The following is a 27,850-nucleotide window of genomic DNA, read 5'->3' as shown; positions in this document are numbered from 1 at the left end:
TTGGTAAATCATTAGACTCATTCTTTGGTAATAAATGATCCCATTTTGTAATCAGTCAGTCATTTATGTTTGAGTAGGATAAAAACACCACATTCAGCAGCATTACATAAATGTAATAGTGGTCAGTGTTCCAAATAACATTTTTTCCCTGTAATCTTGGGGGATATGTTTATTTATTTGGATTTTAAATCATACAAACATAGCAGGTCAGACGATGAAAGGTATGATGGCAATCCAGCTGCCACTCTGGGCATTATTTCAGGTTGAACAGGCACCTGTGTAGAACCACAGACTTTCTCAAAGCAAGCAAGATGGACTCCTGACATGATCACCCCAACAGGGCTTGAATCAACAGTGGTAATTTGACTTGAAGTCATTAACTTTAACCACTCAACCAGGGAGGCCCTAGCTGCTAGCAATTTGGAGGACAAACAGATTAAGATGTATTGTCTTTCATCAAATGCCATCAAGAACGTAAGCCTCACAAAAAAAGATCTGAACTCTGTGTCTTTTAGACAAACAGTCCTGTTGTGCTCTACCGTATGAGCTTACCTGGTAAACCTGTCAACAAACAAATCATGTGATCTATACATTCTATCAGAGTTCACACATAATCTGCAGATACAGTGAAACTTGCTTTAGCAGCCACCTGTATTAAGCAGCCACTTGCCTAAAGCAGAAAGTCAGCTAACTGCCCTAATTCACAGTGCTCTTATTTCAACCTGTCTTAAGCAATAACCTGGCTTAAGCAGCCATAGTGTATCACTCTGTGGTGGGTGGCTTCATTCATGTTTGACTGCAGTTCTTTTCAATTTCATTTTTTCTGAATCATTCATGTTATACTCTTAGTACATCACAATTCATCTTTTTTAATAATGTCTTGTATTAAAGTGTCTATCACAGAAACCAGATTGGTGAAATAATCTCCATCTTCCTCCTCACTCGCTAACTGAACATATTCTGTTTTCAAACTGTTTAAAGTATCGCGGAATTGTATAAAGTTTTGTTTACACGAGTGTAATAGTGTCTTCATTGCTAAGAGAACTTGTTCCCGACTGTCATGGTCTGGCATTTGAAGAAGGGATGGCACTCGCCTGCACCAACCTTGTTCTGTCATTGCTTCAAGAAGAGGTACACTGAAAACAAATGGCTAGACATTTTAAACAAAATAAACAAGGATTAAGCATTCTGCATTAACTATATTTTTTTCAATTAGCAAGAAACAATTATACATAATGCACATTACTAGTATGTAAAAATCTTAAACCTTTAGCCAGCTAAATTTCTAAAATTGTCAATTTGGGCAGTACCGATTATTCAAAAGGGGTGTTCAATGAAAATTTACTGATTGAATAGCGATGGTCGCAAGGGTATAATCACTTGTGGCCAGCAGGCTAAAGAACTACTTTCTAACATCTAAAAATATCTCGCAGAACTATACTGGAAACTAGGTAATTTTACACAGGCTTTATTTTTCGTGGTGTTAAGAATTAATGAAATACAAGTGCTTTAGGGCATGATGTAGGTACTGTAAATATTTACATTTTTTTCTTTAATGAGCGGCATTATTTGCAAATATTTCAAGACAATATAGATTGGAGATTTTTGTTGGGATTCAAATTCCTTTACAGACAAAAACAAGAATTAGTCCACCATTAATAATAATGGTCAAATATAATCCTTACTGTGCTAAATTTTTATCATGAACTTGTCCATCTTTCAGTTTTGCACAGTACCATTAACTGTTAAAAGGGGTGAATACCAAAAAAGATACTGACTGTATGGCAAACAGTGCAGATCATGATCAGACCGCACAGATGTGCAGACTGATCATGATCTACACTTGTCACAAAGGTAGAATCAACTGTGTCCAGCATGACAAGGGATAAACTGTAGAAGCAGTACCTGTTATACTGTTTTAACTTCTCAATATCAGTGGATTTATCTGGGTTCATGTTTTCTTCAGTAAGTTTCTGAAATTAATCCAAGAAAATTTTCTTAACAATACATGTATATAAAGATATTGACATTCAAGTTAGCAGCTAGTATTAAGCATATGTTGTAACAGTTTAGGAGTTTCAGATTTAAAACTGGAAGTGTTTTTACATGACACCTATTAAGATATTTAATCAGAAGTATTCCCTCTTTTTAAGTATTTCACTTTGACATATATTGGCGAAGTCCAATTTTAGATAATTTAGAGCTGTCGGAGGACAGCAACGCTCGACTATTCAACAGACTTGTCAATTGAATGAATGCAAAAGTCGAAAAAGGGGCATAATTTTGTAAAAATACGAAAAAGGATTATGGAACCTTCACATTGCTTATCAGCTCATAAAGTGAACAAGTGCGTAAAGTTTCAATCCTTTCCCATAAGTGGATACCAGCTTACATACAAAAACTTAACCAAGAACAGCTAAGTCAGAAAAAGGGGCATTATTCTGAAAAATGCAAAGTAGAATTATGGGACCTATACAGTGCATGTCAGATCATGACAGTGAACAAGTGTGTGAAGTTTCAATCCATCCCTATTACTGGGTACTAGATACCAGCTCACATACAAAACCTTAACCAAGAATTTCTAAGTCAGAAAAGGGGCATGATTTTGCAAACAGAGCACCGCCTTGCGGGTGCTGACGCTCATCTGATTTTTTTTGTATAATAGAAAAATTGTCCTACCCATGATTTTATAAGTCCAAAAAGGGCCATAGTTCTTGCAAAAAGCAGGATGGAGTTATGTTTCTTAACGTACAGAGTCAGCTTATGATGGTGAACAACAGCTGCAAGTTTCAAAGCAATAGCTTTGATAGTTTAGGAGAAAAGTTTATCTAAACATAAAACTTAACAAATAAATCTGATATTTTCTAAGTCCAATAGGGGCCATAATTCTTGCAAAAAGCAGGACAGAGTTACATTTTTTACAGTACATGGTCAGCTTATGATGGTGAACAAGTGTTGCAAGTTTTAAAGCAATAGCTTTGACAGTCTATGAGAAAAGCTGACCTAAACATAAAACTTAACCAAGAAATCTGATTTTCTAAGTCCAAAAGGGGCAATAATTCTTGAAAAAAGCAGGATGGAGTTATGTTTCTTGATGTACAGGGTATGCTTATGATGGTGAACAAGTGTTGCAAGTTTCAAAGCAGTAACTTTGATAGTTTAGGAGAAAAGTTGACTTAAACATAAAACTTAACCAAGAAATTCTGATATTTTCTAAGTCCAAAAGGGGCCATAATTCTTGCAAAAAGCAGGATGGAGTTATGTTTCTTGCTGTACAGGGTCAGCTATGGATGGTGAACAAGTGTTGCAAGTTTCAAAGCAATACCTTTGATAGTTTAGGAGAAAAGCTGACCTAAACATAAAACTTAACCAGGCAACGCCGACGCTGATCAAGTGCTGACAATAACTCATTTTTCTCTCTCAAAAAAATCAGATGAGCTAAAAAGCAAAATAGAGTTATGGAATCTGTGCAATGTAGGTCAGTTTATCGCAGTGAATAAGCGTGTGAAGTTTCAATCCATTCCCACAAGTGGTTACTGAGATACCAGCTTACATACAAAACCTTAACCAAATCGGGACGTGGACGCCTATGCATGGGTGAGTCCAATATCGGGACGGGGATGCCTATGCATGGGTGAGTCCAATAGCTCTACTATTCTTTGAATAGTCGAGCTAAAAACTGAATTTTATCAAAATCTGTGCACTTTTACTTGAATTTGTGTAATATTTACTAATATTTGAATGTAACCAATTATCAACCATCTCCAAAATATGGTGAAACCATTTTGTTTCATTGGCATGAAATTTTGTGTTTGACCAAAACTGGTATTTCATGGGGATATGAATTGGTGGGTTTCACCATTACCCTGCTAAATTTCTATAATGAATTTGTCCGTCTTTCAATTTGGACAGTACCATAAACTGTTAAAAGGGGTGCATATTAAAAAGATATTGACTGAATGGCGAACAGTGCAGATCATGATCAGACTGTATGGATATGCAGGCTGATAATGATCTGCACTGGTTGCAAAGGCAAAATCAATCGTGTCCAGCATGACAAGATGGAAGATTTCACTGAATTCAAAAGTAAAGTAACTGGTGGGAAAAACAGCATACTTTTTCCATTAGTAAATCATTTAGAAATGAAATGGCCTTGATCCTCAGTTTCTCAGTTCCAGCTTCTTCAAACACATTCCCTATTGCACTTAATCCTCCGAGCTCCAAAAACCTCTTCTGAGCATATGGAAAGTGGCGGCACAAAGTCGATATGCAGAACATTACTTTTCGCCTCAAACCGACAGATGAGTGAGTGGAGATGAGGCGCAATAACAACTGTAGAGCTCCTGCTTCTAGTGCTCCTATCTGTACTTTAGGATTACTGAAAGTAGAAAGCATTAATATGAGCCGTGCCATGGGAAAACCAACATAGTGGGTTTGCGACCAGTATGGATCCAGACCAGCCTGCGCATCCGCGCAGTCTGGCCAGGATCCATGCTGTTCGCTAGAAGTTTCTCCAATTCCAATAGGCTTTAATAGCGAACAGCATGGATCCTGACCAGACTGCGCGGATGCGCAGGCTGGTCTGGATCCATGCTGGTCGCAAAGTCACTATGTTGGTTTTCTCATGGCACGGCTCATATTAAGACTTACCCTGCTAAATTTCTATAATGAACTTGTCCATCTTCCAGTTTGGACAGTAACATTAACTGTTAAAAGGGGTGCTTACCAAAACAATACTGGTACTGGCTGAATAGCGAACAGTGCAGATCATGATCAGACTGCACAGATGTGCAGGCTGATCATGATCTACACTGGTCGCAAAGGCAAAATCAATCGTGTCTAGCATACTAGCATACTAAGGGTAAAGAAGCAAATGCCTAATGACAGTTCACACTGGTAAAAAGCATAAAATTTACAACCTATATGGTATTATGACATAACTTATGACAATAAACATTCTGGTTAAAAACCTAACTTGTTTTATTACTTCCTGAATACTGAGAAAGACAGCATCATCCTACAGTAATTAAAAGTTACTGTAAAAAGATTTTTCCTTTTACTGTGCAGAGTTTCAGGAAGTACAAAATCATGATGCTTTATTATAAAAGAAAATCTTTCTTTGATTTCAGAATAGGGTCAGCATAACAAAACAGACAGACCTACTTATGTAAGAAGGGCTTTATTAAACCATCTCATACTGTAAAATCATTTAATTTCGTGGGCATGAAATTTCGTGGTTTTGGTCAAAACTGCAATTTTGTGGGGATATGAATTCAGGGATTTCAACTTCTGAACATAAAATGAATGGGAATTTTACTTGTTCCTTGGGATTAAATTTCGTGGATTGGCTCAACCACGAAATCCATGAAAATGAGTCCCCCACAAATATCAATGATTTCACAGTAATTCAAGTATGTACTTTGTATAAGGGCTTTATTATTTTATCAGGTTTATTTTATATACATGTATTAAAAAAGTGAAGGAGAAATTCTGTCTTTGCAAAACCAGGATTTAGTTAGTTGTAATCATATTCAATATTCTACTCTACCTAGAGGTCGCTGAACCTAACACCATCGCAGCCTCAATCTGTAACTCTTCATCTTGTGTGTTGTTCAATATCTTCAGTATGTATGGTATACCTCCCCAGTCTTTAAACAAAATGGCATTGTCTATCTGTAACCATAGAGTTCCAAATTAACAGATTTACAGGTCAAGAGTCATAGCAAGCTGTAAGGCTAAACATTAATGGGCTGCACCATGAGAAAACCAACATAGTACATTTGTGACCAGCATGGATCCAGACCAGCCTGCGCATCCGTGCAGTTTGGTCAGGATCCATGCTGTTTGCTAACAGTTTCTCCAATTACAATAGGCTTTGAAAGCACACAGTATGGATCCTGAACAGACTGCGCCAAAGCGCAGGTTTGTCTGGATCCATGCTTGTCGTAAATGCACTACGTTGGTTTTCTCATGGTGTGGCTCAATTATTTCATGATTCAGGAAACAAACAATATTAGTGGGCGACTAATATTCACGGATTTCTTGGTTGAATCCATCCACAAATTTCAAAGCTGTTAGCCCAAACCCATAAAATTTCGTGCCAAAAAATACTATTGATTTTACAGTATGTACCGGTAAGATTCATCCTTATTCATTTTCAGAAGATATGTACCGGTATTACAAAACTTTACATCATTTCATGCTTTAACTAGTCAACTTTAGTTTCCATGATGAACTTCTAGTCTATGACATTCACATAACTGGATCTAATTGGTTGATCAAACTCATTGCAAAACTTTACACTGGTAACATTCATCTTATAAAAGTTGTCATGGAGACAGTACACTAGGCTATTCTGACAACAATAGGGAGTGAAATAAGGCATATTTGTGGAAACTTCAATCAATGATACATATTGTGACTTTCAAGCTTTTTCACTTTACTGTCCCTCCTCACATTATTTCAGGCACTGGTGGGCACCTTGGTATATCCACCATCCTTATGCAAGCAAGCTTAATGCCTTTCTCACAAGACACAACTAGCGTTAGAGCCCAGTGGTAAACAGAAACTGAATTGAAGTCAGCAATAGTAATCACTTGGTCACAACTGCAGGTTTATGACAAACACATAGGAGAGAGGTTCCGCAAAACTAAACTAAATTAAAGTTGTTTTCCGGACTCACAACAAAATCTTGAATTTCTTTTCCATTTCTGCAATAATCCTGGATTTGATGAAGATTTGAAAGTTCGTAAAGACAGAAAAGACAGAAAAGACAAACCTGATGTAAATAATATTCAAGGTCAGTTAAGGTGGTTAGTAGATTATCTCTTCGTAATTCTTTCTCTTTTAATCTCCCAATCAACTCTTCAATTATTTCTCCATCTGTCTTTATATCCATATTCATGTCATGGAAATCTTTTTTGAGCTCTTCGTAAGATTTAAATTTCTTTTTCACATCCGCTTCTCTCTAAAATATAACACACTTAAAATGAACACTAAAAATCATCATTTAACCCTTACCCTGCTAAATTTCTAAAATGGACTGGTCCATCATTCCATTTGGGCAATACCATATTTAAAAGGGTGTTCAAATTCAATAAAAAATTACTCACTGAATAGCAAACAGTGCAGATCATGGACTGCACTGGGCACAAAAGCGGAATGACTTGCCACCAGAAGGCTTAAGGTTAATGGTCCTGGCTAGCGTATTATACAGACAATTTGGGCAATACCGTATATTAGTTGAAGGGTGTTCACTGAAAATTTACTGACTGAATAGCGAACAGTGCAGATCATGGTCTGCACTGGGCGCAAAGGCGGAATGACTTGCCGCCAGAAGGCTAAAGGTTAATGGTCCCGACTGGCACATTATACAGACGAACCTCATTCTCTTCAAGTAAGATCATTCAAACACAACCCTTCATTTGAACTCGTAATTCTGTCTCAGCAAAGTCCCTATAAAACAAGAGCTGTCCGTAAGACAGCCAAGCTCGACTATTCGAAATATTGTCCCAGAAGCAGGAAAATATTACCCAAAAAGGTTAAATATCAAAAGAGTTTTAAGTTCAAAAGGGGGAATAATTTGACCAAAATGCATATCAGTTATGGGACTTGCTGCTATCAACTAGTTTTATAACCCCGAAGGCACATGTGAAGTTTCAATTCAATATCTGTATTAGTTTTGGAGATAGAAACTTGCATGTAAAACTTTAACCAGAATTTTCTAAGTCTAAAAGGGGGCATAATCTGCTCAAAATACATGTCAGAGTTATGGGTCTTGACCCAGTGAGGTTGGTAATTGATCTAGAAAAAGAAAAAATAAGTTTCAAATCTATATGCCTTTTAGAAATAGCTGTATGTACTTGCACGCAAAACTTTAACCAGAATTTTCTAAGTCCAAAAGGGGGCATAATTTGGCCAAAATGAAAGTCAGAGTTATGGGACTTGCTGCTATCAACTAGTTTTATAACCCCGAAGACACAAGTGAAGTTTCAAATCTATATGCCTTTTAGTAATAGCTGTATGTACTTGCACGCAAAACTTTAACCAGAATTTGCAAAGTCCAAAAGGGGACATAATTTGGCCAAAATGAAGGTCAGAGTTATGGGACTTGCTGCTATCAACTAGTTTCATAACCCCGAAGGCACATGTGAATGTTCAAATCAATATCTGCATTAGTTTGGAGATAATAACTTGCATGTAAAACTTTAACCAAAATTTTCTAAGTCTAAAAGGGGGCATAATTTGCTCAAAAAACATGTCAGAGTTATGGGACTTGACCCAGTGAGGTTGGTTATTGATCTAGAAAAAGAAAAAATAAGTTTCAAATCTAAATGCCTTTTAGAAATAGCTGTATGTACTTGCACGCAAAACTTTAACCAGAATTTTCTAAGTCCAAAAGGGGGCATAATTTGGCCAAAATGAAGGTCAGAGTTACGGGACTTGCTGCTATCAACTAGTTTTATAACCCCGAAGACACATGTGAAGTTTCAAATCAATATCTGCATTAGTTTTGGAGATAGTAACTTGCATGTAAAACTTTAACCAAAATTTTCTAAGTCTAAAAGGGGGCATAATTTGCTCAAAATACATGTAAGAGTTATGGGCCTTGACCCAGTGAGGTTGGTAATTGATCTAGAAAAAGAAACAAGAGGGCCATGATGGCCCTATATCGCTCACCTGTTATCATTGCACTTAAGGACAAGTCTTCAAGGTCAAAAGATCATAATAGAAATCAATCAAAAGAATTATGAGAAAATATAGTTGAAATTTTCTTTAAGTAACTTTAAAAACAAGATTTGAAAACTTTTTGTAGAGGTCCACTAGGCAATGCTACATGTCAAATATCTAAGCTCTTCTGGTTTATTTTTAGAAAATTTTGAAGATTTTTCTATGTACAATCAAGTAACCCCATGGGGCAGGGTCAATTTGACCCCAGGGGTCATGATTTGAATAAACTTTGTAAAAGTCTAATAGGCAATGCTACATGTCAAATATCTAAGATCTAGGCCTTCTGGTTTATTTTTAGAATTTTTTTTTAAGATTTTCCTATGTAAAATCAAGTGACCCCTAGGGCGGAGTCAATTTTGACCCCGGGGGACAAGGTTTGAACAAATTTTGTAGAGGTCCACTAGGCAATGCTACATGTCAAATATCTAGTCTCTACGCCTTCTAGTTTATTTTTAGAAAATTTTTGAAGATTTTCCTATGTAAAATCAAGTGACCTCTGGGGCGGGGTCAATTTTGACCCAGGGGGTCATGATATGAACAAATTTTGTAGAGGTCCACTAGGTAATGCTACATGTGAAATATCTAAGCTCTAGGCCTTCTGGTTTGTTTTTAGAAAACTTTTGAAGATTTTCCGTTGTAAAGTCAAGTGACCCCTAGGGCGGGGTCAATTTTGACCCCCGGGTCATAATTTGAACAACTTTAGTAGAGGTCAACTAGGCAATGCTACATGTCAAATATCTAAGCTCTAGGGCTTCTGGTTTTTGAGAAGAAGATTTTTTAAATATTTTCTTATGTAAAATCAAGTGACCCCTGGGGCGGGGTCAATTTTGACCCCGGGGGCCATGATTTGAACAAATTTTGTAGAGGTCCACTAGGCAATGCTACATGTGAAATATCTAAGCTTTAGGCCTTCTGGTTTATTTTTAGAAATTTTTTGAAGATTTTCCTATGTAAAATCAAGTGCCCCTGGGGCAGAGTCAATTTTGACCCCGGGGTCATGATTTGAACAATTTTAGTAGAGGTCCACTAGGCAATGCTACATGTCAAATATCTAAGCTCTAAGGCTTCTGGTTTTTGAGAAGAAGATTTTTTAAGATTTTCTTATGTAAAATCAAGTGACCCCTGGGGCGGGGTCAATTTTGACCCCGGGGTCATGATTTGAACAAACTTGGTAGAGGTCCACTAGGCAATGCTTCACACCAAATATCTAAGCTCTAGGTCTTCTGGTTTTTGAGAAGAAGATTTTTAAAGTTTTTCCTTTCGGTTGCCATGGCAACCAGTGTTCTGCATAGAATTCAATTCTTTGAACAATTTTGAAAGGGGGCCATCCAAGGAACATCCCTGTGAAGTTTCATCAAAATTGGCCTGTTGGTTTAGGAGGAGATGTTGTTTAAAGGAAAGTGTGGACGGACGCCGGACGGACGGACAGACGGACGGACGGACGGACGGACGGACGGACGCCGGACGGTGAGCGATCACAATACCTCACCCTGAGCACTTTGTGCTCAGGTGAGCTAAAAATAAGTTTCAAATCTATATGCCTTTTAGAAATAGCTGTATATACTTGCACGCAAAACTTTAACCAGAATTTTCTAAGTCCAAAAGGGGGCATAATTTGGCCAAAATGAAAGTCAGAGTTATGGGATTTGCTGCTTTCAACTAGTTTTATAACCCCGAAGACACATGTGAAGTTTCAAATCAATATCTGCATTAGTTTTGGAGATAGTAACTTGCATGTAAAACTTTAACCAAAATTTTCTAAGTCCAAAAGGGGGCATAATTTGCTCAAAATACATGTCAGAGTTATGGGACTTGACCCAGAGAGGTTGGTAATTGACCTAGAAAAAGAAAAAATAAGTTTCAAAGCTATATGCCTTTAATTGATGGCTGTATGTACTTGCATGCAAAAACTTAACCAAGGTGTGACGCCGAGCCGACGCCAGGGTGAGTAGAATAGCTAGACTATTCTTCGAATAGTCGAGCTAATGAGTATTGTCTGACTTTGAAAAATTTGAACACCCATAATTCAAATTCTCGAACTGGACCAATGGTCCCGACAGATGTTTCAGAATACATTTCACACCTTTTCCCTAAAACAGACAATATACATGTCAGGAAGTTGCATCTTGATAACTGAAACATGTTTAAAAGTGTGTTTTTTTACATCTTGTGAGATTCGCAGTTAAAGTTAGTATTGTTTATATTTTTTGTTTGCATCTTATGATCTATAAGGACGTTTGCTGCAGTTTTGCGTAAAAATGTTTCCAATAATAGAATTTGTTCAAACTTTGTGTATGAACACTGCATTCATGTTTGAAACAGAATTATGAAAAAGATTGAAAGTCAACATGATTGTTCAGGAGTTATCTCCCATTGAATATGAAAAGTTCAGTTTTAAGGGCAGATAACTCATGGAGACCTGTGATTGTTTTTGCATTTTTCTGTTTCTAACATGAAACTGTGTTCATTATATACAAAGTTTGGACAAATTCTATTATTGGGGAATTTTTGCCCCATCTCTCATACAAGAAACTGCAGCAAGTGTCTTTATTGATTTGGTTTCCGTTCACTGCTGAGTTCTGCAGCAAATGAATGTCTGAACTAATACACTTTAAAATTTTCATAAAAACTAAAATCTATTTCTTCAATTATAACCTTCTTTTTAAAACTTTAGACTATCGAAGACCTTTTAAAGTGCCAGAGCAAGCACAGCAAGGCATGATAATGTCTAGCTGTACAGATCTGTCTAAGTAAACATAGATGAATTATTTCCCTTATGCTGATTTCTATTGGTTTATTTGCTACAAATAGACTGTGTCTCGATATTTGCATATATGCTGTAGGAAATAGTTGTTGTAATTGTTAAATAAAGTTTAAACGTGAAACACATGTACCATTTACTGTTTTGATATGAAAGAGGCTACAAGGCGTAAGGTATACACAAAACAGTAGTTGAGTAACCAAGGTACACATTATTTTGTTGTAATGACTCAAAACCTAGATGGCTTGAACTACCGATAATTCGAACAAATTTTGCTGGACCTGTGAAGTTTGAGAGAACAAAGTTCAACTATGGATATACAGTGTGACTTCCGAAAACCGAACGACCTCCGGACCAGCCCAAATGTTCGGTATTTGGAAGTTTCTGGAATTCAGAAGTTTGAAAATTTGTAGGCAAAGTGGACGTGGTGTACTAGAGTTATATTTTCTTATATGTAGGATGAAGGAGATTATTATCCTTTATAAGTTAATATATAGTAATTAATTAATTGATTGATTAATTATTTAATTACAAACATTAAGGATAATAAATACATAACAAATATAAAAAAAATACATATCTATAATAATAGCATTTACGCAAATATTTATCACTTAATTTTACCATCTCTTTGAGTCCTGAGTTCGTCAATATTTAATGAATGTTGATAATGCACATAAAAGTTTAATCGATGTAACTAAATAAATTAAAACACCGGTCTTTCTTTCATTCAAACCTCAGAAAGTTTTTTACAGGTAAGATATTTAATTAATCACGTTTTCATAAATAGAATGAAAGTAATCACCGATTACTTTCTTACTTTTGCATCAAATGATGATTGTGATAATAAAGCATGTCAAAACAAACGACTGCTGCTAAAAGATAAACAAAAAAACATGTTGACAACTTGCCACAGGCGTTTTTGGATTAACAGGTGACACTTTTACTCTGACAAATATTTTGCTGTTCGGTTTTTGGAAGTCAGTTTTAGTGTTAAAATATAAACGGTCTTTCAAAAATCGTCCGGTTTTCAGAGGTTGAAAATATATAGAAATAAGAACAGAAAAAAACGGGACCTTGAGTTTCTTGCGGTTTTCAATTAATTGGTAGAGAGTTTGTTTTCCATGCAGTTAGGTTCAATTTCATAAGCCAATTTTTCAGACACAGCCAGTGATCCAGGGCTGACCGTTTCTCCAAAAGTATTTTACATCATCCCAACACTGACCACAGGTTCAAGGAAAGATGGACGTCAGTTTGTACTGGTTTTCAAAACACATGCAAGTCAGGCCAATTGGCATAAAGGTATAGGAAGTACCCTAGAAGCCTCTCAGGGTATTAATTCAGGTATAGGCTGGCACTTAGTAGAACCATCAACTGGACTGCTTCCAACCAAAAGGGGTAAAGGTCACGATTCAAAGGCAACAACATATTATTAAACCACTCAGACAATTTGGTCCTTCAATTAATCATAGGAAACACTTGCCTTGCCTCTTTCACAACTAGCAACCCCTCAATTTCAGCCTTATACTCAAACAACTGAGCAACCAGAATACCGGGAGCTATCAAAAAATATACACTATAATGTCCTGACAAGACAATGCACCAGAGGCCATTTCTAGCCAACCACTGTTTAATGTTCAGAACTTTAAGAAAACAAATTGGTACATGCCAGAAAACAAAGATCACAGTTTAAAAACAACCATTTGTAAATAACAATATTCATACCTGTAAATCTGTGTCATCCAGCTGTGTAGTTTTGAAATCTTTTAATGCTTTCTTTAATTCTTCCATTGAAAACTGCTTCTTATCCATATTCATCATTCCTGTTATTTGCCAGATCAAACATAAATTAACAAGTGTTTTTTGTAAGATTGAAGAAACTCAGAGTGAGAACACATGAAAAGTATTTTTTCAAGAGTGTAAGAGCCATCAGGCAAAATGAAAAATCTGTTGTGACCAAGTAGAAGATCTTACATAATATATATTAAATGTTTTTCTTTTTTCCTGTCTTTTCAATGGAAAATTTACTTTGTCTAAATAGCATTTCTCAGTGTAATTCTTGATCATTTCTTGTACCCTACAATTCAACTTAAAAATAACATTAGATAATCAAGAAATATTAAGGATTACATTAAACATTAAGCTATAATCATACTCTACCTTGGCGGTCACCATCCCTCCAGTGTTTGAATTCACTATCCCCATCCATTAACTTGGCTTCTTTTAATCCTGTCTCAAAGTTCATACGGACATGTAATCCAGCTGGTATTTTTTGGCCTACAAATGATATAAACAACTGAATGAAGTATTGCCATGAAATACAAAGTCCTTTACTGGAAGTTGAATATAATAATCTCAACTACTGTATTTCCTAATGATCTGATATCTGCCAATGATATATAAACAATATAAAATACATTATAATAAACATTATTATTCAACTTTACAATATTACACACTGTATAAGATCAATTGCAAACATCATATGAAACAGACAGAGCTAATACAAAACATAACTGAGCCAATATGAGAAAAACAGGGCTAATACGAGAAAAACTGGGCCAATACGGAATTCAAGCATTTTGATTGGTTCAATAGAGAGGGCCAATACGGAGAAGTCACTTCCGTTAGATTTTTAAATGACGCCATTTTGTTTTACATCAGAGTTATAGATTACATTTTTTCCACATTTTGACAAAAAATCATCTAACATGTTCATGTAATAACCAAGTATGACTGAGCGGGATGTACGTGTTCATAGATTACAGCGATACTTTCGCTTATTCGGTATTGTGTAAAATGCAAGTGTTTCCTGTCAGAAATTCTGGCAGTTGCCAAGGAAAATAATGAGAAAACACGGAAACTCAGAATAATTAAAAGGATGAGGCTTATCTTTAACAGACATTTTGATAGTATGGACTATTTGTGCAATGATAAATAGCGATTCAAATGCTGGAAAGTGGATGAATAAATTGGCGAACAAGAGTGTCAGTTGTGAACTGCAAACAATTTCGGATAAGAATTAAACGAGGCATGGGAGTGTATAATTTGTGCTTGGTTGGTTCTATTATCTTGATCAACACATATGTGTACAATTTTGTGTCTCGTTGCCTGCAGCCTAAAAGGAAATGACTTTTAAAGAAGTTTTTATCGCAGTTCAAATGCTAAGATTTTCTCACTAAAGAAAATAAATAGGAATTCAAAAATAAGGTAAGTTCTAGTTACTTTTGATTATGTCACATCAAAAACATCTCTCAAAATTATTCTCAAGTACCTACATACAACCATACAACTCATTCTGTTTACCGGTTAAAATGATTATGATGTCTAAAATAAGTCTAAACAACTTGTCAAGTTTTTTCACCTGAACGCGCATAGCTGCAATAAGGTAACTCACAGAGTTCTTATACTGTTACCGCCAACAGTCGAAAGTTGAATAATAATATTATCATTAATCAAGCAATTTCATATTGGCCTTGTTATTTGTCCTCGGGCAGTCGTATTGGCCCTCGGCCTACGGCCTCGGGCCAATACGACAACCCTTGGACAAATAACAAGGCCAATATGAAATTGCTTGATTAATAACATTATATTAAAATTTGCGTATATATTGAAATCAAATTCTGACCTTTAAGTGTGAATCTGACTTTTGAGCTAGGGATCTGGATGTTGGGCATGCCACATCAACTCATTATGGGAAATATTTGTACCAAGTAAGAGTAAAATCCCATATCGAGGGCTGAGCGCGAAACTATTGTATCTTGTTCTTTATCTATATACAGTTACAATAGTTTCGCGCTCAGCCCACGATATATAGACAACAGAGTTACTGACTGAACAAGAAAAAAAAAGATAATGACCCTTGACATCAGAGTTTGACCTTGACCCATGAGCTAGGATCTGGGTGTCACACATGACATATTGTCTCACATAGGGAACATTTGTGCCTAGTAAAATTAAAATCACTTGACCCAATTAGTAGAGTTATGGACCAGACAGGAAATATAAAAGTTTTTTCATCTCGAAAAGTGACCTTAACCTTTTTCTGGGTATTGTAATGTTGTCTCATTATGGGGAAAATTTGTGCCAAGTAATATCAAAATCCCTTGAAGGCTAGAGTTATGCACTGGTCAGGAAAAAAAGACCTACTGACCTTTGATCTCAAGTGTGACCTTGATCTTTGAGCCAGAGGCCTAGATTTACACATGATATGTCGTCTCATTTTGGGGAACATTCATACCGAGTAATAGAAAAAATCCCATTGATGGATTTAAGAGTTATGGACAAGAAAGAAAACAATGTACTGAACTCTAACCTCTAGGAGTGACCTTGACCTTTGAAGTGTCTGAGTTTTGTACAGTTACATTGTCTTATTATAGACAACATTTATGTCAACTTGTCAAGTAATATTAAAATTTCTTGATGGATGACAGAGTTATCGACCGGAGAGGAAAATTGCCATTCTTACCATTGACCTAAGTTGTCTTAGTATGAAAGTAATAGTAAAACCCCTTCCAGGATGACAGTGTTATAGACAGGACAGTAAAAATACACTACTGACTTTTGACATCCAAGTTGGACATTGACCTTCAGGCTAGGGTTCTGGGTATTGCGCATAACACATAATCTGATTATGGAAAACATTTGTGCCGAGTAATATTGAAATCCCTTAACAGATGGTTGAGTTACAGATTGGACAGGAAATAAGCTCTGTTGACCTTTGACCTACAAATGTGACCTTGATCTTTGTGATAGGAGTCTGTGTCTTGTGCATGACACATCGTCTCACTATGGGAACATTTGTGCCATGTATGATGAAGATACAGACCTGACACAAATTTGGGACAAACAAATGGACTGACAGAATGGACGATGCTGCAACAATTATCCTGGTACTATATGATGCCCCTGATTAGAAGATCACTCTCTCTCAAAAGTCATGTGATATCTCCGCAGCTGAACTCGAAAATCTAATAACTCACTACAGTGTGCAAAATGATATGAGCCGTGCCATAAGAAAACCAACATAGTGGCTTTGCGACCAGCATGGATCCAGACCAGCCTGCGCATCCGCGCAGTCTGGTCAGTATCCATGCTGTTCGCTAGCAGTTTCTCCAATTCCAATAGGCTTTAAAAGGGAACAGCATGGAGCCTGACCAGACTGCGCGGATGCGCAGGCTGGTCTGGATCCATGCTGGTCGCAAACCCACTATGTTGATTTTCTCATGGCATGGCTCATATATTACTACTGATACATTATAAACACCATATTACTTGTGTTTACCTGCTTTAACAGTCTGCCACTCATTGGTTGGGTGAAAAGGATCTGAGTCTGGCTCCAATGCATCAGGTGTTGATTGATCCTCCCCACTGTCATCCTCCAGGCTCACACCTGTGCAGGGAGTTAGACATTTTTATACAGAGATCATAATATGAGCCATGCCATAAGAATACCAACATAGTGGCTTTGTGACCAGCATGGACAAGCACAGTCTAGTCAGGATCCATGCTGTTCACTAACTGTTTCTCTAATTGTAATAGGCTTTGAAAGCGAACAGCATGGATCCTGACCCGACTGCGTGGATGCGCAGGCTGGTCTGGATCCATGCTGGTCGCAAAGCCACTATGTTGGTTTTCCCACGGCACGGCTCATATATCTTATACTGAGTGAACAACAGATGCAACAGTTTTAGTTAAAATGTAAGATCTGGTTATTTTGATCTTAGCTTTATTAGTTTATACCAATTTATTTTAGCTTAACTGTGATGAAAACCCCAAGCTTACTTGAACCGCTCTCAAGTTTGCTTCCTGGAAAAGCTAATAAAAATTCCTTGGTTTTGGCCACATGCACAGATTTTAATGCTGTAAATAAAAGGCTGTAGTTAAAATTGTGTTTGCCATTTACCTACCTATCTTTTTAAGCACTGGGCAGGTACATTGGTAAATCATAAATATCTTTTCCCTTACAAGCTAGGTTTTTCCTTAAGTGTACATATATGTTTAAGTTTTACCTGATTTGTTTAAATAAGACAGAGATGATTTGCTTGAGGAATATTCAAAGTTCTACTCAAGTCTACTCAACCTGCATAAAACCAAAGTTTCCTTAACAGGAAACAAGAGGGCCATGATGGCCCAAGATCACTCACCTGAGTTACACTCCTTGCTTGAACAGTTTTAGAAGATAAATATGCAAGGAAAATGTCTGTAATTTTTTTTTGCATGTGCAATTACTCTGAAATAGTATATTTGTATGTTCCTAAAGGGCCAGCAGTTTCTGACAACAATGAATCAAAAGTTAAACAACTTTGGTAGAGGGTCACATTTGTGTGAAATTATTTGGAAATTGTGCCAGCAGTTTGATACAAGATTTAAAATTACTGGGGTAATATAATACCACATCACCGTAATAAGGTGCTCACGTACAGCACTTTTTTTATGTACCAGAAGACCTTTATTCATTTCTCAAGTAAAAAGAAATGACCACAAGTCTCCATTCAATATGAAAATACCTAGCAGATTCAGACGGTGGAGGTCATCACAAAAAAATGCAATTCTTAAAATTCTTGTAATTTATAATGATGTGATTAGATTAGTTAATGTTCATTTGAACAGAAATGTTTCTTTTTCTAACAAGGCAATATTTATCTTTTATGTTGGGCAAAACATTTGGTTGGTAGGTAAAGGCCAGGGTTATTCCCAGGCCCTAAAACCACTAAAAGTGTACCTGACTATAATTCCAGAGCCTGGCTAAAACAAAATCCTGGTTAGAACCCTTTAAAAGGGCAAACACAATTTCAGCTTAGAACTAATTTATATATTTAAGCAAGACTGATATGAAATTTCGTATTGTATACACTCTTGTAAAGCAAAAACATCCAACAATTCAACATGGCGTGACACAAAGGGAACACTTCTGAATCATTTTGCATACAATTAGTTTCAAAACTATTCATAAACTACGTTTAATGCTGTACTGTACCATTGTCATCTTCTTGCTGGACAACAGTGAGGGCCCCGCTTTCACTTTCTGCATGACTGTGGAGACTTGAGACATGTAGACACAAAATCACACAACTTAAGACCGTTATAGCGTTCATTGCTTGCACAATGTGGAACACTTTACTTGACATAGAAAATTCTTCAATTCAGCATTCACCCTGAAGTTGAAAAAAAAAACATATATCACATATGAGTAGCTGAAAGCAACAACTACCACTTTTTATTTAACTCTTACCTTGCTGAATTTCTATAATGGACTAGTCCATCTTCCAATTTAGACAGTACCATTAACTGTTAAAAGGGGTGCATACCAAAAAGATACTGACTGAATAGTGAACATTGAAGATCATGATCAGACTTCATGGATGTGCAGATTGATCATGATCTACACTGGTAGCAATGGCAGAATCAATCGAGTCCAGCATGGTAAGGGTTATTATTACAAGACCAAACAGCATGGCTTTGGACTCCAATATGTGTATGAATGACAAATTAAGTGGGTTTCTGGACGCAAAATCTACTGATGATTTTTATGTGGTGTTTAAGCTGCAATAAATACAGTAAACAAAATCTAAATTGCTTGTACCACTTGTAACATTAGACAAGTAAACTAACACAGTTTCCTTTCCATTAAAAATGCCTATATGTGTCTTTGCAAGCTAGTCCCAGCTTAGAAATATTAGCTGGGCAGCTACCGCCTTTCTATCAGTTCTAATTCAACTTTTTGCTTTTATTTTCAACCTAGTCCAACTAATTGTACGTGAGCCACGATATTGTGATGATTTTTGCATAGGTCAATATCTTTCCTCCATGTACAACATAGAAAGTACCATTTCTGTGTTGAGCCTTCCACGACGATTTCTGGGTGGAGAGGCGGCGATTTTTGAATTGCATTCTAACTGTTAAAAAACAACAAGAGCTGTCACAGGAGACAGCCCGCTCGACTATTTCGATGCTGGATAGTGAAACTGGACACATCTGAGGAAACTAGAGCTGTCACTGGAGTGTTTAATGACTCCAATTGTGGATGAAGATATTGCACAATAGCCTGAGTCTATGTCAAAAATATCAACTTAAAATAATAAGAGAGGTAAAGATAAAATGTATCAAAACACTATATAAGTATATCCTAAGCAAAAAGGGGCATAATTCATTAAATATTGGTGCCAGAGTTATGCACCTTGTGTCATATGGTGTGGGTGATGATGTTGAACAACTATTTTAAGTTTGAATCAAATCCATTCAGTAATAACAGAGACAGAGTGAAAGTGCATCAAAACTTTAACCTAAAATTCTAAGTAAAAAGGGGGAATAATTAATGAAAAATTAGTGCCAGAGTTATGCACCTTGCGTCATATGGTGTGGGTGATGATGTTGAACAACTATTTTAAGTTTGAATCAAATCCATTCAGTAATAACAGAGACAGAGTGAAAGTGCATCAAAACTTTAACCTAAAATTCTAAGTAAAAAGGGGAAATAATTCATGAAAAATCGGTCCCAGAGTTATGCACCTTGTGTCATATGATAAGGGTAATGATGCTGAACAATTGTTTAAGTTTGAATCAGATCCATTCAGTAATAACAGAGATAGAGTGAAAGTGCATAAAACTTTAACCTGAAATTCTAAGTAAAAAGGGGAATAATTCATGAAAAAATGGTGCCAGAGTTATGCACCTTGTGTCATATGATGTGGGTGATGATGTTGAACAACTATTTTAAGTTTGAATCAAATTCATTCAGTACTAACAGAGATAGAGTGAAAGTGCATCAAAACTTTAACCTGAAAATCTAAGTGAAAAAGGGGGATAATTCATGAAATATTGGTGCCAGAGTTATGGAACTTATGTCAGATGATGTGGATGATGATGAGGAATAAGTATTTCAACTTTGAATCAAATCCATCAAGTAAGTACAGAGATAAGTTGAAAAAAGAGAAAGTGTAAAAAAACTTTAACCAAGGTGGGGAAGCGGAAAGACGCCGACGCCGGATCGAGTAGGAATCTGTAGGATAGCTCTCCTTATACTTTGTATAGTCAAGCTAAAAATATTAGTGAAATTTTAAGATACCTGGAAAGAATATCCATTCTTTCCTTCAATTCAATTGATGTTTATGTGAATAAATGCAAAACATGAGTTTTTCACTGTTTTAAACAACACACCCTAAAGTTTACACAAATTTTACATGGCTCCGATTCATATCGTATGATCGATAATGACCAACTGCACTGTCAGCATGTACCGAGTGTAATGGCTGACGTGTAAATACAGTGAGGTAGCCAAACTGAAACATATAGTGTTTACACTTTATTAACGTTTTTTACTGTTATGTTTAAACCCTAAAATGATTCAGTTTTTTTTTTTGTTTTACGATTTCATCGTGTAAATATTGCCTGATCGTGTTTTTACCTAAATCTAATTTCACCACAGAAAAGGTTGTTACTGGTTTTGACTTAAAGAGAGGGATTATGACCTATCACGAAAATATCTCAGAATCACTTTTGACATCAAATTATTTGGACTACTTTTAACTTGACCTGTAAAATACATGTTGTTCTTTTACTTCATCTTTGTGATGCACATAATCTCTGTGTTCTTAAAATTTTTAACAGCTATCCCTGACAACGTGCCTGCTAATCATAATCGTTAACAATTGCTAAGCAGTAAAACATAGACACATATATACACAGACATAGAGTCAACTCTGCTTTTTAAAATAGGCTGTGGCTATGATTACGGTACCGTAATCCTAGCCTCCGGTTCTAGGATTCCGGAAGTTCCGTATTCCTAGACAACCCTATGAGGATAGGCTAAGATTCCGAAGTATTTAAGAGTTTCATCTAGATCATATTTTTGTAGTTTTGGCTCTATCGTACCTTCTAGCGGGTTGTCCTCTACAACGTTCTTGTAAGGTAATCTCCTGTTAGAACATGCATTAATGATGCTGTAAACTTACTTATTTCACTTAATCAAAATAGCGAAATTTCTTATGCCTGCCTTATTATTTCGTGATATCTATCTGCCATTTTGGGTTAGTATAATCTTAAATGCTATTTTAATGTCGGCGCGTGGAAATATTATAGATATATGAGCTAGGGTAAAAGTTAGATTAAAAACTAGAAATGTGTCCATGGGACACAGATGCCCCCACTACATTACACTACATGACAAAGGACAAAAAATTTTTCCTAGGTCAGGGGCCATAACTCCTACAATACTAAATGAATCTGCATGTGAAACCCCAGGTGCACAACGGCAAATGCTGACCAACATTCCTTTAAACTTTGGTGACTCTAGGTCAAATACTTTTGGAGCTACGTGTGACACAACATTAAAATGACCAATTTTTAACTAAGTCAGGGGCCATAACTCCTACACGACTGAGTAAATCCGGACGCGAAACTCCAGTTCACAACTGCACATGCTGACCAACATTCCTGTAAACTTTGGTGACTCTAGGTCAAATACTTTTGGAGCTACGTGCGACACAACATTAAAATGAACAACTTTTTATTAAGTCAGGGGCCATAACTCCTACACAACTGAATGAATCTGGACGCAAAACCCCAGGTGCACAACTACACATGCTGACCAACATTCCTGTAAAGTTTTGTGACTCTACGTCAAATACTTTTGGAGCTAGGCGCGACACAACACTAAAATGACCAATTTTTACAAAGTCGGGGGCCATAACTCCTAAACGACTGTATGAATCCGGACGTAAAACCCCAGGTGCACAACTACACATGCTGACCAACATTCCTGTAAAGTTTTGTGACTCTACGTCAAATACTTTTGGAGCTAGGCGCGACACAACATTCTCAGAAGAACGGACGGACGGACAAGGGCAAATCTATATGCCCCCCCAAAAGTGGGGGCATAAAAATATTCTTTACTTTGAATTTTTATGATTTATAACCATATTGTATGTTATTAAAGACCATTTGTGTTGACTTGATGAAAAAAATGCAGGTTTATACGAAATACATGTAGATAATTCTATAATATTTCCATGTGCTGCCATTAAGATTATACTTACCAAAAACGGCAGATCAGTAGCACGACATAATAATGAAATTGGGTGAAATAAAGAGGTTTACAACGTCATTTATGCATGTCCTAACATATACTTGTATTGGAACTTGTATTGGTCTTGTAGAATCTTCTTGAGTCCTGGAACTCGTCTTCTACGTCTATTAAAGTTTTTCTACCAAATTACTGGTACACTTCCGGTGTAAAATGGTTGTTTACAGTAGAGTCATAACGATGGTTGATTAATAAATGTTACTGGTATCAAATCTAGTATCACCATGATGTCTATCCAACCGTGTCTTGAATTGTAATACATTATTAGCACTGATACTATTGTCAGGCAAACTGTTCCACATATCAATTGTACGAACACAGAATGATCTAAGACGAAACGTTTTCAAACATCTGGGTTTTATCAACTTTTTGTTATGACCTCGGGTTTGATTGTCTGCAAATTCAAACATACCATCCATAGGAATGTCATCAATATTTTCTATGATTTCAAAAACTTGTATTAAGTCCATGCGGTTTCTTCTTTGCAGCAATGTGGACAATTTCAATTCTTTTAACCTATCTTCTTAACAAAGATTGTACAACTCAAGTAAAATCTTGGTGATTTTTCGCTGAACATTGTCAATCATCCTAATGTCCTTTTTCAGTGTCAGGTACCATATAACGTTACCATAATCCAGAATTGGTCTAACTAGTGTTTTGTATAGAATTAATAGAGTTTCTCTATTCAGATAAGAAAATGATCGTTTAATGAGACCTACAAGTCTGTTTGCACGATTTACTGTTAGGCTTATATGCTTTTTAAACTTTAAATCATGTTCTATATGAATTTCCAGATCTATTTCACTGTCAACAACTGTTAAATTTCTTACATGTCCATTCTTGTCTGACATTTCATAGTCAAAACAGGGGTTTTCCTTCCCAATGTGCATGACCTTACATTTATCTATATTGAAGTACATAAGCCATTTGGATGTCCATTCACAAAGTTTATCGAGATCTTCTTGAATTGTTTCAAAATCCTGGAGATTGTGTAAATCCTTGTAGAGCTTGGCATCATCAGCAAATAATTTACAGTATGATTTTACTTGATCTGGCAAGTCATTTATATACAATATAAACAACAAAGGGCCAAGGACTGATCCTTGGGGAACACCACTTGAGACATCTGACCATTCTGATGCTTGTCCATTTATAACTACACATTGCTTCCTATTTTTCAAGAAGTTGCTGATCCAATTTAACACATTCCCAGATATACCCAATGACTTCAGCTTTAAAATTAGTCTACTATGTGGAACACAATCAAAAGCTTTTCTTATATCCAGGAAAATAACATCTATGGGAGTGTCATTATCTATGAATTTAGACCAGTCATCAAAAACTTTCAGTAGTTGTAATATACAACCTCTCCTGTTCCTAAAACCATACTGAGAGTCTGAAAATATGTTATTGTCATTACAGTGAGACATTATATGTCTTTATTATACCTTCTAAGAGTCTGCATAAAATGCTGGTTATGCTTATAGGTCTATAGTTGCTTGCTTGAGTCTTATCACCACTTTTAAAAATACTTGTAACATTAGCTAGCTTCCACTCATTTGGAACAGATCCTTCTGACATGGATTTGTTGAATAGTATAGTAACAGGAAGAGCAATACTTTCAGCTGTTTCTTTAACGAAATCTAGGATGCATATTATCTGGACCTTCTGATTTTGAAACATTTACAGCTTTCAGTAGAGATTTGACTTTATCTACAGTGACCACTATATCAGTAATAGAGCTGTCAATATTTTTATCAAAATTTGGCATTTCAACACTCTCGTCCTTTGTAAATACTGAAGAGAAGAAGTTGTTTAGTTCCTCAGCTTTGTCAGTGTCATCAGTTATCCACTCTCCATCAGAGCTTTTCAAATCATTAACACCAGATTTTACATTAGTCTTATGTTTTACAAATTTCCAGAATGACTTTGGATTAGATTTGACATCTAGAGAAATTCCTCTTTCATTAAGTTTTTTTACAATACCTTACACTTTGTGTCACTCTATTCCTTATAGTACAATATCTTAGGTAGTCTTCATGCTTTCGAGAGAAGCTGTACTTCTTCCAAGCTCGATATTTGTCTTCGACGAGTCTTAGACAATAATTATCCATCCAGGGGGGTTTAGCTTTCTTTTTGTGTGATTTGTATAGAGGAACCGTCTCACTCACAGTTTTATTTATAGTCTCAGGAAAGTATTTCCAACTGTCCTCCATGTTCATAGGGTCCATGCAGCTCCAGTCAATATCATTTATTTTATCCTTAGCAGCTAAGTCATCCCCTTTATAGTAGTTTCTTTTAAGACAGTCAGTTGCGCAATCATTTATATTTCAATACTTTAGTGATCGCTGTTACCTAATCTAGAGGTTATTTAAGTGTTGCGTATAAGATCCAGGTTATCAACTAGACACAGATCTAAAATATTTCCTGGTTCTTCTTGTGCCCATCTGGTTGGATGGTTGATAGGTTGCTCCAGAAAGTTATCTCTTAAACATTCAAGAAATGTGAAAGATATATGATTTTCACTCCTGGTAGTTGTCCATGAATTCCAGTCTATTTCTGGAAAGTTAAAATCTCCCAGAATTACTGTTTGTGAGTAATTTTTACTTTTAGCTTTAGATATTAAGTCACAAAGTAGAGTATTATTTTCAGTATCTGAGTTAGGGCTTCTATAGACACCCCCTATCAACAAGGATGTGGTTTTATTGACATGAATTTCCACCCATACAGATTCTTTAAAAGAATGATTTGTCAGGTCTATAACAATGTTAAAAGCAAATAATGCTCTTTTCCCCGTTCGCGTATATTTCATCCGTTAGCTTTAAAATCACTGACCAGAGTTCAAAACTAAAATTATTGGCGATGAATCGGGAATTTCGGCAAACACTGTTTTTCTCTAGGTAAAATTCTGATCATTAATTTTTAAAAATTGCTAGTCTTTTGGGTTTAAAACAAGCTTTGTATAGTCATGTAAATGATTGTAATTTTCCCATACCAGGCGCCTATTATAGCAGTGTTTTTGACTGAAAGCTGGACACAATCATTCTTCCTTTCAGAAAGAACCAAAATTTGACAATAATGACATTTAAAAGAATTACAATAGTCATTTCCAGGATTACGTAAATTCTAATTTCTATTAACTTTGGAATTGAAACATTAACTTTTTACATTAAGTCCTCATTGCCAAACATTCACACGCAAAGAGACAGAAGTCCTTCGGCTATTAGCCTAATGAGATTCTGTTAGGTTTGAAGCTTTTCAATTTTAAAGGAGTTATCATTTAGAGACCATGTGTTGCAGAAAGGTATTTAGTTTGTAAGTGTAATTTCCCATCTATTGAAATCTTCTCAAAACTGGTAAAATAATTACTTATATTTGGACAAAACTCACCATCTTTGCCGTTCGACAGCTGCAAAAAGGGCAAATATAAAAGATTCAGTGTAAGTAATAATTCACTGGTACTACCAGTTAGTAAGTTCATACTCTGAACAACATCTCAGAGAAATTTGGGCAGATTTGACCGATTATGACGTTGGCAGCATTAGATTATATTTTTCTTTACACAAAAATTGCCGTTAGGTAACAAAGCGAATACGCCGATAATCCGGAGTTCACAGATTATTGTTCCAGGTCACGCAATGTAATCCAGCAATTAAACTGCTTAGCTATTAGCTACTGCTGTTATAAGGAAGTGGTAGAGTGTCTGCCTTAGGTGTGAGGGGTCCTGGGTTCGAGTCCCAGTTAGAGCTTAACTATTTAGATTCTGCTGAAGCATAGTTTTGCTGTTAATAGACTGTTCCAGATGTTCTAAATTTTTAGCACACAGTATCATGGATCATTATTTAGCAGTCCAGATCAAAGTTGAATGTTAAATCAAATGCACCCAATTAGAAAATATTGACTACATTATGTCCCTTTGATGTTTATGCTCTCCATGTTCAAGAAGAGTTACATTTCCTTGATCACAAAATTTTCGTTAACATGAAAATATTAAATGCTCATAACTCCATACTTCTGGTTAAAATATTGTCTATATTTCTGTTTTTGGGAAATATATGGACATTTGTATTCATGCAGTACGTTTTAAAACAGAAATTATTCAAATACGTTTTTATTTTCTTTTGGTGCAGATGTTAATCTATATCGAACTTTCTTTTAATTATATACAGAATATCTTTCGAGTATTTCACATGTCAAGAATTAAATTTGATGCAGTCTAAAACATACATTCAGAAATCATGATCGAATTATCATTAATCAATACTTATAATTTTAATAGATCTAATTTAAATAGAACATAAACTCCCTAAACGAATCCACAATTCCAGACAATTCCAACACCACTCCTTTAATTTTTAAGGGGCACTTGTGATTTTTCAAGGGAGCTCTGCCTTTAGGTAGCACCTAATTTCATATTAATAAAGTAACAGGCCTACAATAATAAAATAATAGGCCATTACATTACAGGACCACTGGGAGTACGCGCTCCTCCCCTGTCTCCTTTCCAAGACTTTACATGTGAATCATCCCTAGATGAAAGCACTGAGTTAGTAACTCTAGGCAAAGAGCTATAAAAAGATTTTATACTTCTTTGTTTAAATGTAGTTTTAAAGGTACAAATTGTAACTCCATGCTCGCCGATGTTTGTTTTTAGTAAGATAACGCTGAATCACGCTCTGACATGAGCTCACGCGAGATTACAGCCAGTTGCCATTCTGTGTATTTTATACTTCTTTGCTCTAGGAGCAGAGAGAATCAACAGCAGAGGTATTTGATACCTCTTAAAAACTTCCGTAATTCTAGCCTATCCTCATAGGGTTATCTAGGAATACGGAACTTCCGTAATCCTAGAACTGGAGGCTAGGATTACGGTACCGTAATCGTAGCCACTGCCTTTAAAATAATGCCTCTCGCGGAAACACGTGACAAATCCAAATTTGCGATAATAATTCAAGAAAGTACAACAACTTACCTTCGTATCTATAACCACTTTACACAATATTATTTTAGTTTGTGGGAAACTGTATTTTAGTCTTATATGATAAAAACTTGCATCAGCCTTTTGTAAATGTTGATGTGTACGAGCCGGTTGTTCACACGTCAGCTCTCCCATGTAAACAAACAGAATATAGATCGCAAGCTGATTGGTTAATAAAATACAAAAATGAAATATTGAAAATTTTGAAAGGGAATCGAAAGTTGATTAAATTTTTAAATTTTTTTGATATATCACATAGAGACCCGTACTACTTCTTCCCGTGAAACAAACTTTTAAG

At 36.0% G+C, this 27,850-nt stretch overlaps 1 protein-coding gene across 1 annotated transcript; it reads right to left on the bottom strand.

The window, feature by feature from the left end:
• Window positions 1-168: 168 nt before the first annotated feature.
• Window positions 169-27,733, bottom strand: LOC123546798 (nucleotide exchange factor SIL1-like). Its single transcript, XM_045333364.2, has 10 exons — window positions 27,547-27,733; window positions 18,471-18,648; window positions 16,776-16,883; window positions 13,652-13,768; window positions 13,217-13,314; window positions 6,779-6,967; window positions 5,549-5,673; window positions 4,117-4,378; window positions 1,906-1,973; window positions 169-1,136 (listed from the first exon to the last, which is right to left on the bottom strand). The coding sequence occupies exons 2-10, from the start codon at window positions 18,619-18,621 to the stop codon at window positions 854-856; spliced, it is 1,401 nt and encodes a 466-aa protein (XP_045189299.2). The 5' UTR covers window positions 18,622-18,648; window positions 27,547-27,733; the 3' UTR covers window positions 169-853.
• Between the last annotated feature and the right edge of the window lie 117 nt (window positions 27,734-27,850).

This window comes from Mercenaria mercenaria, chromosome 9, assembly GCF_021730395.1.
Source record: "Mercenaria mercenaria strain notata chromosome 9, MADL_Memer_1, whole genome shotgun sequence".
Taxonomy (NCBI): Eukaryota; Metazoa; Mollusca; class Bivalvia; order Venerida; family Veneridae; genus Mercenaria; species Mercenaria mercenaria.
The sequence above is the reverse complement of the archived record's forward strand: the minus strand, read 5'-3'. Positions and strand labels throughout refer to the sequence as shown.